General features: G+C 39.3%; 1 protein-coding gene and 1 long non-coding RNA gene across 2 annotated transcripts in view; one reads left to right on the forward strand and one right to left on the reverse strand.

The window, feature by feature from the left end:
• Positions 1 to 16,501, forward strand: part of LOC104989595 — a 22,013-nt gene extending 5,512 nt beyond the window's left edge. Inside the window, exons 2-3 of the long non-coding RNA XR_825385.1 lie at positions 12,247 to 12,371; positions 16,427 to 16,501. This is a non-coding gene — a long non-coding RNA (uncharacterized LOC104989595). The remainder of the gene's footprint in view (positions 1 to 12,246; positions 12,372 to 16,426) is intronic.
• Positions 1 to 16,694, reverse strand: part of KNTC1 (kinetochore associated 1) — a 70,861-nt gene that overhangs the window by 5,478 nt on the left and 48,689 nt on the right. Inside the window, exons 44-58 of the mRNA XM_010841314.1 lie at positions 16,376 to 16,583; positions 14,904 to 14,993; positions 12,794 to 12,965; positions 12,649 to 12,707; positions 12,302 to 12,518; positions 11,047 to 11,120; positions 9,776 to 9,986; positions 9,547 to 9,656; positions 7,152 to 7,198; positions 5,672 to 5,750; positions 3,766 to 3,884; positions 3,253 to 3,388; positions 2,512 to 2,607; positions 2,078 to 2,134; positions 290 to 345 (exon numbers count right to left, since the gene is read on the reverse strand). Coding sequence (XP_010839616.1) covers positions 290 to 345; positions 2,078 to 2,134; positions 2,512 to 2,607; positions 3,253 to 3,388; positions 3,766 to 3,884; positions 5,672 to 5,750; positions 7,152 to 7,198; positions 9,547 to 9,656; positions 9,776 to 9,986; positions 11,047 to 11,120; positions 12,302 to 12,518; positions 12,649 to 12,707; positions 12,794 to 12,965; positions 14,904 to 14,993; positions 16,376 to 16,583 — 1,731 coding nt within the window. The remainder of the gene's footprint in view (positions 1 to 289; positions 346 to 2,077; positions 2,135 to 2,511; positions 2,608 to 3,252; positions 3,389 to 3,765; positions 3,885 to 5,671; positions 5,751 to 7,151; positions 7,199 to 9,546; positions 9,657 to 9,775; positions 9,987 to 11,046; positions 11,121 to 12,301; positions 12,519 to 12,648; positions 12,708 to 12,793; positions 12,966 to 14,903; positions 14,994 to 16,375; positions 16,584 to 16,694) is intronic.

The following is a 16,694-nucleotide window of genomic DNA, read 5'->3' on the forward strand; positions in this document are numbered from 1 at the left end:
AGGTTTAGGAACCTCCCTGGTGGTCCACTGGTTAAGACTTTGCCTTCCAATGCAGGCGACACAGGTTTGAACCCTGGTTGGGGAGCTAAGATCCTGGCAGGCCTTGTGGCCAAAAACCCAAAACATAAAAAACAGAAGCAATATTGTAACAAATTCAAGAAAGACTTTAAAAATGGTCCACACTAAAAAAAAAACCCACACACACAAAGAAACCAAAACAAACCCAATAATGTGTCTATATACAAAACTATAAAAGGCTACTGCCAACATTTCAGGGGACAGAAGAATACCTGAAAGCAGTGGTATCTGAACCACACACTGCCAAGCTCTGCCGAAGTAGGGGACCTGTGGAGACACGTGTATCAGAGAACTCATGTCTGGGGTCTTATGAACTCTGCTTTGCAGTCACAGAACTATATACATTTAAGGGCTTATATTCTTGACCTTAAGACCAAAATCTTAAGTTGCTATTTCCCTGTTCTAGAGCATCAAGATTCTAGAATATTCCTCATACTATATATTTTAGGATATTAACACATAATCCTGGCTGATTTATTATTGTTTTTTGCTCTGCAAAATACTCTCTTATATTTAAAAAAACTATATTATAGTTGATTTATAATATTAATTTTAGGTATGCAACATCGTGACTCAGTATTTTTACAGATTATCCTCCACTAAAGATTATTATAATGGTTATAACTCCCTATGCTATGTAATACGTCCATGCTGTTTATCTGTTTTTGTTTATTTATTTTGGCTGTACTGGGTCTTAGATGCAGCATGAAAGATCGAAGATCTTCACTGTGCACATGAACTCTTAGTGGTGGCATTTAGTTCCCTGACCAGGGATTGAACCGGGGCCCCTTGCCTTGGAAGTGCAGCCTTAGCCACTAGATCACCAAGAAAGTCCTGCTTATCTGTTTTATACATGGTAGTTCTATCTCTTAGTCCTATAGCCTTAATTTGCCACTCCCCATTTCTCTCTGGTAATCACTTCTTTGTATTCTCTATCTGCGAGTCTGTGAATATACTAAAAGCCACTTAATTGTATACTTTAAAAGGGTAAATTTTACGTGTGAATTATATCTCAATAAAAAAGGAGATCTGTACATGCTAATAGGAAACAATCTCCAAGATACCATCGTTACATGGAAAAAAACACTTCATCTGGAATGTGATTTAATTTATATGTACAAAAATGAACACACACACACACAATATACACATGCACGTACACATACACCTGCTTAGATGATACTAGGAAACTCTAGAAGAGAACAAAGGAAACTGTCAACAGGAGTCACTCCTGGGGAGATTATGAAGGGAAGTGGTAAGGGAAAATTTTCACGTTTTACTTAGCATATGTTCTAAGTTATCAAACTAAGAATAAAATATATATTTTGGGTGGGCTACGGTCCGTAGGGTCACCAAGAGTCAGACATGACCGGATTGAAGTGACTCAGCACTCACATATTATATATTATATGTATTACATATATGTACAGTGATTGTGTATGTGAACAACACGTGAAATGCAGAAAAGATGAATAAGACAGGGTTTCTGACTTTAGGAATCTTCAAAATCCAAGATGGGCAGTCACATGTGTGATTTAAATAATTTATACCAGGACTTCCCTGGTGTCTGGTGGTTAAAAATCTGCTTTGCAATGCAAGGGACAGGGGTTCAATCTCTGATCAGTGAACTAAGATCCCACATGCTGCAGGGTAACTAAGCCCAAATGCCACAACGAAGACCTGATGCAGCCAAATAAATAAGTAAATAAATGTTTTAAAAATAAATAAATTATACCACGACCAGAGTTATAGTTGAGCCCATGTATTTTAAGGGCATGAATGGAGATGTGATTCATGAGGCCTAGGGGACTTGGGGAAGTGATGTCTTGGGGAAGGCAAAGTCTGAGCTGAGTATTCTTGGTCCAGGCACCATTTTAATAGAACAGCACCCTGCAGCTTCACTGAGGAACTGACTACTTAATCCAGGGTACCTGTGAGTCACAAGGTCAGTGAGTCTAAAGATTAAATTCTATAAAATTTATTTTAGAAAACTACATACCTGCCACAGAGGATAGATGCTAGAAATGGCTGTTAAAACCTTCCTTAGATAAGGAATCTGAAAAAATGAAACAAAAGTTCTGAAGATTACCAAATGAAAAATTCCAAAGTCCAATCTAGGAGTCTGAAACTTTCACAAAGAATATCAGGAAAATGTATCTTCTCTGAGGGTCAGCAGAGAAGGTCACCTATAAATCCACAAACATCAAAAGACATCAGGGAATCTTCTGTATGTTTCAAGTGAAATTTAGTCAGTTTTGAGACTGCACTTTCTCTGGCCTCATGCCACATTCTTTAAGTTGGGCATGAACCAAATGAGAGTGAACATTTTCCACATACTTCTGTTCAGTAACAAGTATCAGTGCAAAATGTTTAGGAGATGCTGTGCAAAATCTTTAAAATATACCGCAGTCTAAGGCACTGAGTTTTACTTACCATATTGAAGCCAAGAAGCTTTTGCAAGAGTCCATTCCAAAGCTGCAGGTCATAGATTTTGTATTCTAAACAAAGCTCAGTCACCAACTTTACTGCCTGAAGCAGGGGAAAAAAAAATACTGTATCAAGACACCAGTAAATTCAACCATCTTTGGAAAAGGTAGGATAGCTGAAGACAAAATATGCTTACAGCCAACCTGTGTCTACTGCCTAATTTCAATGAAGACCCTCATCTGTCTAGGGAAAGAAAAAAATTATTTTTCTTTCTTGATGTTATGGACTCACAAACAGCATCTCAGGCTCCTCCTCCTCCCCGCTTTGTTTCTTGTGTCCTAGAACAGTTTGCCTATTGGCCCCATATCCTTCCTGCCCTGGGTTCCAGCTGCCTCAGAGACTGAACTCCCACTGGTAACTAGAAGGAAGAGGAACAAAACTTCCTGCACAAGGACAGTCTGTCTAGATGAGGACAGACAGGCTTGGGGCGGATTAAAAAAGTGTTACCCCCACCACCCTGCCCTGGTAGGAAGGGATGCTTCAGGCCTTAGGCTTTTGGGAGAGAGGTAAGGCAACTTCCAAGTTGCCGTGTCACCAGCCAGGAGAGGAAAACAGGAAAGCTCTCAGAACAGCAGACCTGTTCAGGAATCAAGGGTTTCTTTGGATCTGTCTTTCAGGGATCTGAGTGGTGGCAGGCAGCATCTGAGACGATGGAGGCCGCCACTGCAGGTATCTTGGTGTACATACCATGGGTTCGTGGCTGTGGTTTTTCCAAAGACCCTTAATCATGCCTTCTTTAGGGCTGTTGCAAAATAATTCATAGGTGATGGGGATATTCAGCGCCTCAAACGATGCCAGAAAAGTTATACATTTCAAGTAAGATCTGAAAAACAGAGGCAGGAAATGGGAATCTCCTCACTAGCCACATTTACGTTTAAAATAAAAGCCAACACTTAGAAATATTGGACTGCTCTATTACATGTCTGTTTTAGGCTTCTAAGATATAGTCAAGAAATATTAGAAAGAAATCAACTGGAGGAAAATGAAGAAAACACTCAGTTTCTGAAAGTCTCAAAGATTCAAGAGAAACAAGATGTCCTTCAGGGCCTGTCTCCTCTCTGCCAGAACAGGACACTCGAGGCAAGAGCACCTTGTTGACACAGCCCCTCTAATGTAATCTTCTGAACTAAGAGGCTTAAAAGTTATGGTTCCAAAGAGTGACCCGTTTTCTATTAATACAATTTTAAAAATTCCACTTACTTCACTTCTTCGATGGATTTTTTGAAGAGAGATTCTATAGTTTCCTTGTCAGCCAAGTAGAGGAGACACTGCAGGGCTCGAGTTCTGTGGGCGAAAGTGAGCTGGTGCATCCTGAGCATCTGTAAGACCAAAGAAGTTTCAGAGCTGCACCCGTGGGTTTTAGTTGGGTAACTGAGCTTCAATTTAGGTGACCTGAGCCATGTTGGTTTTTAAAAGATTAAAGCCAGGAATTCTCTGGCAGTCTAGTGGTTACGACTCTGCACTTTCACTGCCCAGGGCTCAGGTTCAATCCCTTGTGGGGGAACTAAGATCCCTCAAGCCATTTGCATGGCCAAATTAGGGGGAAAAAAAAAAAAAAAAGAAAGATTCAAGTCTATGTTTGCCCTTGGGGGAGGGGGTTCAATGGTTCTCAAATTGTGTTCCATGGTCCCCTGCCTGAGGGCTGAAGGGTTCCTCACAGTCTTTCAGAAAGAACAGGGTGAGAACCACTTTCATAATAATACCATGATGGACTCTACCATTTACACTTTGTTAATACCGGTTGGCCAAAAAGTTCAGGTTAGGTTTTTCCCATAAGATGTTATTTAACATCTTATGGGAAAACTCGAACAAACTTTTTGACCAACCCAATATTTGCACTCATGGTGCAAAAGCACTGGTGGGTAAATGCTAGGAACACCCGACTGCTGTGAAAGCCACTGCATTCTTCACATTTTCAGTATTGAAAATAAGGGAGATGTCCACATAAGAGGGTTCTTGATGAAGTAGTAAAAATTAATATATAACTGAGTTCACATTTGCATACACATTATTAATCAAAATGCTTTCATTAACGTCTACGTGACATGACAGGAAGTACACATAAACACAACGCGGTGTGAGGATTTTCTCAGGGAAAAGCATTTGTATGACTGAGCTGGGAGCTGAACCTGGTACTTTTTCAAGGAATATCATTTTTACTTACTTGCCAGGATAACTATCAGATAAACTAAGATGCAAGAGAAAGAGGGAGTTCCTTCACGCTGCTTGTCATCAAGAACAAACGATCAGCATCTTAGCCTTTCCCTCTTTCTTCCTTCTATCCTTTGACCTACATCTTTCCTTTCCCTCAGCTCCAACTGCCTCAGAGTGCACTTTTTTTTTTTTGCCCACGTCCTGTGGCTTGTGGGATCTCAGCTCCCTGACCAGAGAGCAAACCTGAGCCTTCAGCAATGAGAGCATGAAGCGCTAAGGAAAGTTCCCCAGAGAGCATTCCCATACAGACAGGCCTGAAGGTCAAAGAAGTCACATGCTTTTAGGGATAAGGGGAAGTTCTGACTAGTTAAGAGTTTAGTGGGAGGGGGTGCGACAGGTCAGGCAGGGCCTGGAGACCAGAGTGGAGACTTCTCTCACGCCTGCTGGCTGGGGGTCCCTGGTATTAGGAATGTGAATGGGGGCTTCCCTGGTGGCTCTGACAGTAAAGTGTCTGCAATGCGGGAGACCTGGGTTCGATCCCTGGGTCAGGAAGATCCACTGGAGAAGGAAATGGCAACCCACTCCAGTATTCTTCCCTGGGAAATCTCATGGACAGAGGAGCCTGGTGGGCTGCAGTCCATGGAATTGCAAAGAATCGGACACTACTGAATGACTAACACTGGACCAGGGTGTTAGGACAGTGAACATGGATAACCCGTGGGAACTGCCAACGCTTGCACCACTCAGTTTGCAAAATAGGATGTTTCTGCAGCCAGCACTAAATGGAGCTAAGCAGACACCACAAACCTCATCTACAGAGTAAGACATAGTTCGAGAAAGTACAGAGAAAGCATTATCTTAGTCATCTGTCAATAGTAAATATGCAGGGAAAAAATGTTAAGCTGAAATATGAGATACAAAAATGAGTTCTGACCAAATTTTTAGAGCTTACGGTTGTGGCTGATGTTGCAAAGATGAACAGCATTCTTGAACTATAATCAATTGGACGAGACAGAAGGAGATACAGGACTCTGAAAAAATATTTTTTTATTATATTTAGATTTTAATTTAGTGACTGATTAGAGACTTGCTTTATTATACATAAAAAAACAGCATCAGACAGCCCAAACAAAGGCCTGAAGGGCTATGGGTCAAGGCCACTGTTTACTTTCCTGTTTAAAGGATGCTTAATCTGTTCTTGGGTTCCTTCACAGCTAAAGAAGATAATAAAGACACAAAAGATAGGCCTCACTCTTCTCATCTAGGAAATGGCTAAGCAACCTCTGATAGTTTAAATCTCTCTGGTTAAGAAATTAATACAAACCATAGCTGCAAAGTACACTGAACACCACTATACATGGAAACTTGTGTTTTAATTCACAGGACCTTGTTAGTGGCACGTTTTAACCTCGGGACGCAGGGCAGACTGCCTGCCTTCCCCCCAGCCCCCAAGAGAAGGGCAAGATGGATCAGGCAAATTGGAGGAAAAAGGGATAGAGATTCCAGTGGGAAAAGACAGGAAGTTATGAAATTGCCATGAATTACTCTCTGGGATCTCCATCTTGGAAGTTTTGTCTATGAACTATTCCCCCTAAGCCTTTCCATGTTGGCTGCTTCGGTCAGATGCTCCAGGAGCTTCCTCTTGCTCAGACAAAGGTGTTCTTCCTCTTGAAGGACTAAGCAAAGACGAGGGAGTGCCCAGAGGGAAGGAGAGCCTGGAGGGGGTACTAGACCAGTTCTGCCCAGATCAGGAGAAATCCTTTTCTGGGGTTTATCTTCCTATACCCTCTCTTACTATAGGATCTCCACGGCTGATGTGGGGTGTAGAGCTTCATGAGCGACCCGACCATTGACACTTCTGGCCTACACCAAAACGGCAAGAAGCTGGCATGCATGCCACCACTCCCTCTCCCATGCCTAAGCCAAGCGTCATTAACGGATTACCATGTTTTCTGATTTGAGCACCGATAAGTCTGCTCAAGAGAGCAAGCCATTACCAACCAGACTTATAGTACGTGACACCAGTGTGCCTTTCTGGGTGTCTTAGGTTAGAGTGTCTTAGGTTAGACGTGAAAAAGGAATCCTGGTGGCCCATATCTGAACCAGCCTAGCTTGACAGGGACAGAGAACACGTCCAAGCCTGGGGTCAGAGTCCTGGCTACACAAGAGTTTTCCTTTGCTCACAGTACATTCTCTGCTAAATGTACGAACTCACAGAGGATTCAGAAACCCTGGATCTTGGTTGTTTCTTATGTATTTGACTGGAGATATTTAAACACACTCATAGTCATGTGTCAGTGAACTGATTCTTCTCAGAGTTCTGATCCAAGTTATACTAAGAAAGCCTTTTTTAAAACCACTGGTTTTAAAATCATTGGTAAGATTCCTATTGGGCAACAGGGTGTAGACAAATATAAGAAAAGGAAGAATACCTTCGTAGTGTTTCATCTTCTTGAAGTTCAAACAATTCTGATGGTGTCTTGGAAAAAGTGGATAAACAAGTTAAAAACAGAAGAAAATTGATTGACTACATAAGATTATGAAAGTCCATTAAATGAAAAAGTCCAACATGCAAAACTGTATTTACAGGAGGGGTGGTACAGTGGCAGAGTGCATGCTTAGTGTGCACAAGGCCTGGGGTTCAACTCCCAGCACCTCCATGTTTGGTGACAACAAAGAAAAAAAAAGACTTATAAAACAATTACATTTACAGATAAGAAATTAGTGTAATTCATCACTTTATGAGAAGATTCTTGCTTTAAAAATGGGTTTACTCAAATTCATTCGGTCAACAAATACATACTGAGTGCTTACCACGCACCAGGCATAATTCTGGGCACATGGGTTCCCTGAGTGAACAAAACAAATATTCCTGTCCTCCTGGAGTTTACATTCATTGGGTAACTTTTAAAAGGAAAGGACTGTGAATTGTATGAGTTGTCCATTAATTCAGTATATATTTATGGGGACTTACACAGAAATGCATTAGGTGCATTACGTGTATAAATACAGTTTCTAGTCTCACAGGGATTTCAGTTTAGTGTTCCAGATTTATGCATTAAGTTAAAACATGGGGGTTTGAGTGTCAACCATAGATTCTGTGTGGCCTGGATATGCTTCTAACTCTTCTGTTTCCACTGATACATGGTCCTTGCTCTTGGTAAACACTTAAAAAATACTTATTAAATTGAATTACAAGTGATATAAAAACCATGAGTTGAAAAGCTAATGTCACATCAGTTATACTATTTGTTTACAAATACATTTTTTTCTAAGGATACCTGCCTAGGTGAACAGAAGAATTACAGAATCTCCTTAAGTAAGTTCTCCCTGAAAACTGAGAAGAAACGGTGCAGAGAATTTTGCATTTGGAATGCTGAATCCCATCACAAATTTAGATGCTAATATTATTTCTAAAAAACTGACATTATGTGTCTCCTTACATGATACACTGAAGAGAACATATCACCTACAGAATATTATTGCTAAAAATCCATAACTTGAATCTAATCATGAGAAACATCAGAAACATAAATCCAGAATGAGACATTTTGCAAACCAGAGAGTCTGCATCCTCCAAAAAAGACAAAGTCTCAGCACAGATAAGAGTCAAGTAAGAATCATCAATACAAAAGAAGTAAGGGCTATGGGTGGTGCAGGGAGGAATGTGGAGAAGAGCAGGATATTACACTGTTTCAAAACACCTCCCTTAGTAATTACAAAAGGAAATATAGTAACTGTGTCTGAGAGAAATAAACAACAGTGTAACCAAGTTATCTAAATTCACATCCTCTATTTGGGCAAAGAGGCATCATGTGCCTCTAAACCTCATACCCTGGGAAGGACACCCTATCACCCAGGTAACATACTGCCCCAAATGCAAAACTCCAGTCTTATCATGAGAACACAGAAAAGCCCAAGGGGAGGGGCCGCTGACAAAATAACAAGCCTGAACTGTTCAAAAATGTCAGTGTCATGAAAGACAGAAAAGTTGTGGAACTGTTCTAGAGTAAAAGAAATTACAGACATGACAAATACAACACATAACCCAGGATTAGATCCTGGTCTCAGAGAAGAAAATTTCTATAAAGAACATCATTGGCACAACTGGTTAAACTGTAACATGGACCATAAATTCAAGTATACAAACATATACATATATGTATTTTATCAATACTCTATCAAAATCGTGTCTGATTTTTATAATTATACTGTGGTTCAATGAGAGAAAAATCTTTGCTCTTTGAATTACACACCTAATTATTAAGGGCAAAGGGGCATGACACATGGAATTTACTCTCAGAGGGTTCGGAAAAATGTTACGGGTAAACATATTATAGGGAGAATGACGAAGCAGATGTGGCAAAATGTTTAAAAACTGACAGATCTGGGTGGAGGATACACAGCTAATTCTTTTGTACTATTCTTCCAACTTTTCTGTACCTTTAAACTTATTTCTAAATAAAAAATAATCATATGACCATAAAGTCTAAGCATAGGCCACTTCTATTATATAACAGTTCATCTGAAACCATCAATTAAAAGGAAGAATGTATCAACTATATTTCAATTAAAAAAATACTGGCAAGTGAAAAAAGAAAAGACAGACTAGCTGCAAAATAATATTTAAAGGAAAAGAAAAAGTAAACAACTTCATTAAAACTCATCAGATAACAGAGGTATTAAAATGCTCAAATGTTCCTTCTTCTAAGAGCCTGTGCTTCTAATGAGAAGTCATATCATGGCGAGACAAATAATCACCCTCTTCTTTGAGAAGACGCCACTGGCTCATACTCAACAACAGACACCATCAAAGCAAGCACTTACTTCATCAGGTTTGGCGGACGGGCACAGCCATTTTTCCAACAACATGTCCCAGACTTTTTCCAAATTAATTTCATTGACTTCAGCTATTTCTTTAGCAGCTGTGTGAATATCTAAGATATTTAAGATAAAGAATTAAAAAAAGAACCCCAAGTTTTCAATGCAAGATACCAGGGAATCAAAAGGATAATTCTCCTTGGATGGAAAGATACAAAAAGAGTTTTGCCCTCACCAGGATAATCTTTCCCACATGAATTCTGAATTCTTTGGTTTATGCTGGGATGTTCGTACAGACTGACAATGAGATGGACTGGTTTTCCGATCACTCTTAAATACTCAGCAGTGTTCAGCTTGTGGGCTATGAGCACAGCTTCCGTGCCTGATCGCCGGTACTGAACATGAAGCTTCTTCAGCAGAGCTTCAGCTTTTTCACGTGTCTCATCCTTTTAAAAAATTCCAAGCAAACAGAAACTTGTTTTCTAAATCTTCAGTGAGACTAAGAATCTATCTTTATCAATCAAGGTCCCTTCCTGCCTTAGTTACAACCTTAGTAATCTACACCAAGCCTCATTTTCTTTCTCCAGTTTAGGTCCCCAACCCTTGAAAATATCTATCACCAGGGTGGGCTGAAAAGGGATGCTAGAGAGCACAACTTAAATTAAAAAGAAAGTGGACTCTGACAACCCAGAGAGGTGAGATGAGGGCAGGGGAGGGAGGTTCAAGAAGGAGGGGATATATGTATGCTTATGGCTGATTCTCACTGTGGTACAGCAGGAACCAACACCGTGTTGTAAAGCAAGTATCGTCCAATTAAAAATAAGTTTTAAAAAAGAAATAGAAATGTGAACCTTAAAAAAAAAAAAAAAGCAGAGCCTGCACCCTAATGCTCATAACAGCATGATTTATAACAGCAAAGATATACAAGCAACCTAAGTGTCCACTGAGAGATAAACAGCTATAGAAGATACAGTGTGTGATGTGTGTGTGTGTATTTTCCAGGCAAGAGTACTGGAGGTATACATATATATATATAAAGGAATATACTTAGCCATAGAAAGAATGAAGTTTTGCCATTTGCAGCAACATGGACATACCTGTAGGGTACTATGCTTAGTAAATAAGTCAGATAGAGAAAGACAAATATTGTATGATGTCATCACTTATCTGTGGAATCTAAAAAATACACATGAGTATATATGCAAAACAGGAATAGACTCACAGATAGAGAAAACCAACTAGTGCTTACCAGTAGGGAGAGGAAAGCTGGGAGGGGCACAAGAATAAGAGGCATGAACTACCATGAATAAAGTAAATAAGCTGCAAGAATACACTGTACAGCACAGGGAATACAGACCAATATTTTATAATAACTATGAACGGAGTATAACCTATGAAAATTTTGAATCGGTATGTTGTACACCTGAAACTAATATTGTAAATCAGCTATACTTCAATTTAAGAAAGAAAGAAAGAGGAGCCTCCCATCTTACAGTTCAGACTCACCTGAGATGGAATATTCTGGAGCCACCTCTCAGCTAAATATAGGCAGAATTTCAAACTGGACATCTTGAAGGAACCTAAAGAGATAAAGAAAAGACTTAAAAGAAATCATAATCCTTTCAAGACAATGTATTTTAGTCAAATTAGCCAGTTTTAAAACAACAGGAAGGCATACTCACTGTAAAAAAACAATTTAAGCAGGACAGGAGACAAAGCAGGAAGCACAGTCCACAGAGGGCCATCTCTGCAGCTTCTATTCCCATTCCCTAGACCTCTACATTCCTCCAGAAGTTCTCTGTGTGCAAATGTGCACACGTGTGTACAAGTGTTTTATCCCAAATGGGATAAGATCATATATGGAGCATAATCTGTTGTTCTCACTGAATATATATCTCGGATATCTTTCCAAATCACCTACACAGTACTCTATTCTATGAATACCCTTTATTTTTTTTAACCAGTTTTTGACAAATGAGCATTTAGAAAAATTACTTATTTTCAACTTTTGTTACAACTGAAAACACGGCAAGTTTATATAAGTGTTATATAACTTATAAGTTATTTAAGTGTTTGTATACCTGTTTGACCATGAGACAGTGTCTAAGGTTTCGTTACAGAAAGTACGTATGATTAGACATGAGAGAGTATGAGTTTATACTCAAGTTAGGCAGTGCCTCTGGCACTGAGCGCCAAGCAAGCAACACTGCATCTTGCTTAGTTCACTGGTGCCTCTTCTTTTTTAATGTATTTATTTAGCTGCTCCAAGTCTTACTTGTGGCAGGCAGAATCTTTAGTTGTGGCACGTGAACTCTTAGTTGCAGCATGTGGGCTCTTAGTTCCTTGACCAGGGATTGAACCCAGACCCCCTGCCACTGGGAGCACAGTCCTAGCCACTGGACCACCAGGGAAGTCCCCTCACTGGTGCCTCTTTAACATATGACAGTGCTACAAGTGAGGACAGGGGGGCAAATATATTTCTTTACTTTTATAAAAAAAAGTTTTTTAGCCATGCCATGCAACATGTATGTGGGATCTTAACTCCCTGACCAGGGACCGAACTCCTCCCACTGCACTGGAAGCATGGAATCTTAACCATTGGACTGCCAGTGGAGTCCCATACATTTCTAAGCTATCATACTTCTTCTCCTTAAAAGAAACAGAAGGAAATGAAAGGAGCATCATTTTTTTTTTTTTTTTAACAAGTTACGAAAACAACACAGCCAACCATTTGAAGCTCAATTAAAGGAAGAATCCATACCTTCTGGGACATCCTGGGCAAGACTGATGGCGATGGCTACGGCCCACTCTGGGTTAACTATGGACAACAGGTAGGATTCGATGGTTTGCGTGATCTTGGCTATCTCCTTGTTAATCAGTGTTGAGGATTTACCCTGTGTTAACTGCAGGAGCTTGGGCTTCAGCTTTTTTTCAAAAACGTGTTTGGCTGTAGACACATACAGAGTGTCCAAAGAGAACTTCAAAGAAGGGAAAAGTTATATGACTGACTTATATGCTCACTTTTATGGGCTTTACATAAATTTTTCTGCAGAGGGGCTGAAAGAATCACAGAACAAAGATACGACTTTCACGGTTGTAACCCATTACCTTCATTAATTTGGAAACTAAGAGCAAGGTTGGGAAGGATTCTTCACTGAGTTCTGTAGCTGGAAAGGAAACAAAGATAGTATGATTTACCTATGGAAAAGGTTTTGGCTATTCAGGACAATTCAAAAGAGGTTAATGAACATACAGAGAATTTTCCAGAAGCTCTGTGCTGTGCCAAAGAATATTAGGTGAAAAGGCAGTCTGGTTTGGGCAGCTGATGGCAAAGTTATGACGTGCTCCAACATATACTGATGTTCTAGGTCCACTGGGGGAGAAATTCTTCTGTATGACTTCAAGTGTTTCAGAAGACTTAGTGCCTGTATTAAAATAAAAAGGTTTTTCCCTGTGAGATTAAACTAATCGTTAAGCATTTTATGTCTAATTCTATACCATCACAGGATTCCTGGGACAGTCTCTCCTCATAAAGATGATCAAAACCTTTTGTAGTTTTACCTTTAAAACTATTATACTAGTCTTCTAAACCATAAATTTTGTGATTATTAAAGAAATTACACTAATTTCCATTGGAAATTAAACCACAGCAACACTGTTGCTGGTGGGATGTCTTATACTCTAGAGTTCGAAGTTCTCTATACTCTCTTCAAATAGTTTTAGATGTATCTTAAAAATACTCGATTTCAAAAAAAAAAAAAAAAAAACTCGATTTCACTTTAAGTACATAGGCAGTAGATCTAAAATGAATCCTCTATGTCCTCTCTTAGGGCTTCTGTAGCTTCCCAGGTGGCTCAGTGATAAGGAATGTGCCTGATAATGCAGGAGACACGGGTTTGATCCCTGGGTCAGGAAAATCTGCTGGAGAAGGAAATGGTAAACCACTCTAGTATTCTTGCCTGAAAAATCCCAAGGACAGAGGAGCCTGGTGGGTTATACTACATGGGGTCACAAAAAGTTGGGACACGACTGAGCAACTGTGCACACATGCATCTTCTTTTAAATTTATATCTTATATTTTTGGGGCTCATATAACTTTTTTTTGGCTATACCTAAAGGCTTGTACAGAGAAGGCAGTGGCACCCCACTCCAGTACCCTTGCCTGGAAAATCCCATGGACAGAGGAGCCTGGTGGGCTGCAGTCCATGGGGTCGTGAAGAGTCGGACACGACTGAGCGACTTCACTTTCACTTTTCACTCTCATGCATTGGAGAAGGAAATGGCAACCCACTCCAGTGTTCTTGCCTGGAGAATCCCAGGGACGGGGGAGCCTGGTGGGCTGCCGTCTATGGGGTCGCACAGAGTCGGACACGACTGAAGCAACGCAGCAGCAGCAGCAGCAGCAAAGGCTTGTAGGATCTTAGCTCCCCAACCAGGAATTGAACCCTGGCAGTGAAAGTGCTGCATCCTAACCACTGGAATGCCTGGGAAATCCTTGGGGCTTGTACTACTTTTTAAATCAACCCATTTTATTTTGATTTTTAAAAGCTAATTTAAGAAAATATATAAGCTCCCATGACCAAAATATGTAAAAGAATACGAAGTTACTAAAAAGTGTTAGTTGCTCAGTCGTGTCCCACTCTGAGACCCCGGGAACTGTAGCTCTCGGGCTCCTCTGTCCATGGGTCTCTTCAGGCAAGAATGCTAGAGTGGGTAGCCATTCCCTTCTCCAGAGAATCTTCCCAACTCAGGGACTGAACCTGGGTCTCCTGCACTGCAGGCAGATTCTTTACCATCTGAGTCACCAGGGAGGAAGCCCAGTAAGCTACTGCAAGAACTCAAATAGAATTGAGTCCAGGACCTACCTAATATAGAAAGCTAAATCTGATTCTGGGTCTTACACGCTTTGGGATTTTTTTGCCAGATGACAAATATTTTTGCCTTAATTCTTCTATATCAGTCTTTTAGTGGCTTTGTACTTTTGGCGAGTTTTAAATTGCCTCAGTAGGACAAAAACTGGATTAAGATAGAACATGGAGAGGGGACTTCTCTGGTGGTTAAGACTTTGTACTAGACTCTGGACTTCCAATGCAAGGGGTGCAGAGTCAATTCCAGGTTGGGGAACTAAGATCCTACATGCCAGAGGCGTGGCCAAAAAATAAAATAAGATAAAACATGGAGAATAAAAAACTCTTTTGACTCTGTATCCCTTTAAAGAAAAGGAAATAGAGTAAAAAAAAAAAAAAATGTACAGTTTCAAGGGAGCTCAGAGAACAGTTCAGAAAGACACTAAATAACATTAATTTTTAAAAATGATCTAAATTAAAAACATAACTTTAAAATCGATGATATATTTGTTATACCTGATTAATATTAATGTTGGTTATCTTCTCATCAGCTCTTTCTATGACTTTCAAGACGACTTCGATCATCTCATAGTCATAGGGATCCAACTGCATAAAAACAAAAATACATCAAAACTGAGGATGCTGCCAGGCTGGCTGATGTTGCTAGTTATGTTCATTGGCACAGATTACAAATATAACACCTCAGTGCACTACCGTGTTAGATTATTCTTTTAAAAAATGAACTAACATTTTCTTATCTCTAAAATCAACTCTTAGAATAAACACATGTGCTTTAAAACATCTGGAAATGAGGCAAAGTTGGTTGAATAAAGAAAAATGTTCTTAAGGGACTAAAAACCTAGAAAAATAAACATATCAAAATTTTACAATTTTATAAGATTTTTAAATTAAAATTCTATTTCTGTCTTTTACGATGAGAAAATTAGAACAGGATAAAACCGACCTTTTTTTTGGAAATGACATAATTAAAAGTGTGGGCCTCCAAGTAAAACCTTTTCAAAGGACTTCATTCCAGCTATAATCACATACAAGCTACAAAAACTAGCTGGGTGGTATCTATATATGCTTATAAAAAGAAAGGAAATATTTCCTTTGTTCCGTTTCTGCCCACATACCATTACTTAAAAAAAACAATTTAAATGGCAACTAAATTCACATGAATAATAACACTGAACAAAGTGAGAAGATGATTTCTATAGTACCTATAAATTTTGAGCTAGCCTATATTATTTTTGGCTGAATTACAGACAAAACTTTAACTGAAGTATTTCTTGTAGGCATGATTTTATTTCCCCATCCATCCACCTTCATTCCCCCATCAAACTACCCCCTGACCTCAAAGTTCCAATTCTCAGAAGATCCCCTAAAAAAAAAAACAACAAAACAGACAAGAGCACAAATATGTGTGTATGAAGATATTCCTTGTAACAACTTAGAGTAATTAAAATTTGCAAACAATGTAAAAGTCCATTCATAAAAGCCTGGTTAAACACAGGATGTTTCATCCACATAGTGGAATAATAAATACATTATCTACCAAAAATGGGAGAGATGTCTATTTATTGACATGTAAAATATGTTAAATGAGAAAAAGAGAGTAAAAGGATAGTATATTTAGTCTAAGATCTAAGATATCTACTGAACTATTAACTTTTTATCTATAGGAGTGGGATTATAGGGAAATTTACTTTTTGATTTATACCCTTCTCTGTAGTTTGATTTTTTTCAAAGAATGTGTGCTATTTTTAAAAGTCTGGAAAAAATGGCTATTTTTATTTTGGGGGGGAAAAAAGGAAAAGTGCTATATTAAATTATAATAAGAATATAGAAATCTAAAATTTTCTGAAAATACTTTACAAAAAAATACAGGACTTACTTTTCCAATTGGTTACCATATATATCTGATTAGTTAAGAGTAGGAGGGCTGTTTGAAATGACCCGATGCATTCATTTCACCATTCATCTACCTTATGCAGTATTCCACTAAGACTGATGACCAAATCTTTTGTGCTCGTCAGTAAAGGAACCATTTCGAGGGCTTTGGCCAGGAGTTTGGAACGCTGCTGCTTTGTGGATCCTGTGCTCACGTCTCCCTGGCTCTGGCTGGCATTCGTGTTGTGGAGGAGTGTTTCAATGAACAGCTGAAGGGCCGCATCAGCATCCAGCTGAAACGTGCTGAAATAGTATTCAGTTACACATGAATCTCCCAGAATGCACATCTTTCTAGACAGAGCTTCTCGCAGAAAACTCAGGTTTACATACAACAATTTTGAAGTCATTCCCTGA

The sequence above is a fragment of the Bison bison genome, unplaced genomic scaffold (genome assembly GCF_000754665.1).
Source record: "Bison bison bison isolate TAMUID 2011002044 unplaced genomic scaffold, Bison_UMD1.0 scf7180017864160, whole genome shotgun sequence".
NCBI classification, from domain to species: domain Eukaryota; kingdom Metazoa; phylum Chordata; class Mammalia; order Artiodactyla; family Bovidae; genus Bison; species Bison bison.